The 1,815-nt window shown below is 37.2% G+C and overlaps 1 protein-coding gene across 1 annotated transcript; it reads right to left on the reverse strand.

Moving 5' to 3' along the window:
• Positions 1-750: 750 nt before the first annotated feature.
• LOC118451810 (centrosomal protein of 89 kDa-like) lies at positions 751-1,472 on the reverse strand. Its single transcript, XM_035889840.1, is given in 2 exon segments — positions 751-1,286; positions 1,289-1,472. Coding segments are annotated over 2 exon segments (720 nt in total).
• Positions 1,473-1,815: the final 343 nt, after the last annotated feature.

Here is a 1,815-nt window from a genome sequence, read left to right on the forward strand (position 1 = left end):
TCTTCTTAGTTCTCTCTGGGTGAACATTAAAAGAAGATCTGTATAAATGTCTGCCAAGAATGTTTCCAACTTGCAAAGTGTCTGCGTAAAGGAAAGGTCGGAATCCAAAATCTCTAAATTGAAGACAAGATATCTCAGGGTTCTCATTGGGAAACCATCTGTACAAGAAAAAAATTCTTAATACTTCTCCAGGACAATATGCCTTCTAAATTGCATCAGTTTTCTCAGGCTAGTTGTCCACTAGTACACCACTGTGCTCAACTTTCCAAAGCCTATCTGGCTTTTAAGGCCAGAGATATTAATATTAAGAGTTTAGCATATGGCAAAAGAAAAGAAATATAAATTTGTCTCAGGTGCTAGTTACACATGTCTTTGTTCCACTGCCTGCAATATCACTTCTCTTTGAGATTTTCGACCCATGACTAGAGAATTTTGTTTTCTAGTCCTTTTCTTTCTGTACTAAAAAGTATTCTGTATTTTAATACATTTTGTTGTATTACACATTGCCAGTAATTTATTAGGCTTCAGGGATCCAAGATACCAACACCCATGTTTCAGCACTTTGATACTTCCTAGGCTTTTGCACTAAGCCTAACAGACCACTTTATGCCTAGTTTTATCCATTAGTTGCTGCTGAAGTTCTGTTATAAAGACTAGAGCATAATATCTGGCTAACAATGAAAATTACTGTCTGTAAACTCTTTACTCCTCCTGTTAAATCTCTCTAAGCATCTTATTCTTCACTTTATTTTATATTGCTTTATTCCTCCTCTTGAATATCTTATACCATTCATGGAGGACATTGTGTTCTTCTTGGAGACCTTCCTCCTGAATCTGTAGGGCTTTTTTCTCACCAAGGGCCCCTTTCTTCTCTTGGAGGGCAAATTTCTCCTCACTGAGGACATTTTTTTCCTCACAGAGAGCTTTCTCCTCTTCCTGAATGGCTTTGTTGTCCTTTTGAAGAGCCTTAAGCTGCTCCTTGTTTTCCTCCAATAAAGCTAAAAAATCTTGCTGAAGGGCTTTTTCCTCCATTGCAAAAGCTCTTTATTATCCTCTGAGAGCCTTAATCTCTTCTCTGAGGGCTTTATTTTGTTGTTGGAGGGCCTTTTGCTGTTTTGCAAGGTGCTTTGTTTCCTCTGAAGAGTCCCTATACTTCTCTTGAAGGATTTTATTCTCTTCCCAAAGGAGTTTGTTCTGTCTTTGGATACTTTGATTCTTCTGATAATAGGCTTTGTTCTCCATAGGAAAAGCTCTGTTCTTTTGCTGAAGGTTTTGATTCTCTTCTGAAGGGCCTGATTCTCCTTCCAGAGTGTTTGGTTAAATTGTGTCATGTGAGAGGAGATGGCAGATAGGGGCAGCAGACATAAATTACTGACAATCCTTAAAGAATCTTCATCCTCTGAGTCAGATATCAATTTGCTGCACCACTCAGGGGTTGCGCTATGGTCCAGATGGGGGATTCCACCTTTCATATTCAGTAGCCATGGAACTGAGAATAGAGGTTATGTGTCTGTAAGACCCTACTAAGTATAACATATACATCAGTAAATAAATAAATATATCACTAAACGTGAAATAAAAATAATAGTAAAACAATACTGACATTTGATGAGCATTATATATTTTTACATGTGCTGAAGTATATATAGCAAATTAAATTTCTGAGGCTGAGTTCATTATAATGAAGAAAAAGGAAGGGAGTCTTAAATCTTTGGCAGTCTTTCTAATGGACATTGTCTTAGTTTCATCTGGGATAGAGTTAATTTTTTTCCTAGCAGCTGGCATAGTGTTGTGTTTCAGACTTAGCATGAGAAG

The sequence above is a fragment of the Egretta garzetta genome, unplaced genomic scaffold (assembly GCF_000687185.1).
Source record: "Egretta garzetta isolate BGI_Z169 unplaced genomic scaffold, ASM68718v1 scaffold662, whole genome shotgun sequence".
Taxonomy (NCBI): Eukaryota; Metazoa; Chordata; class Aves; order Pelecaniformes; family Ardeidae; genus Egretta; species Egretta garzetta.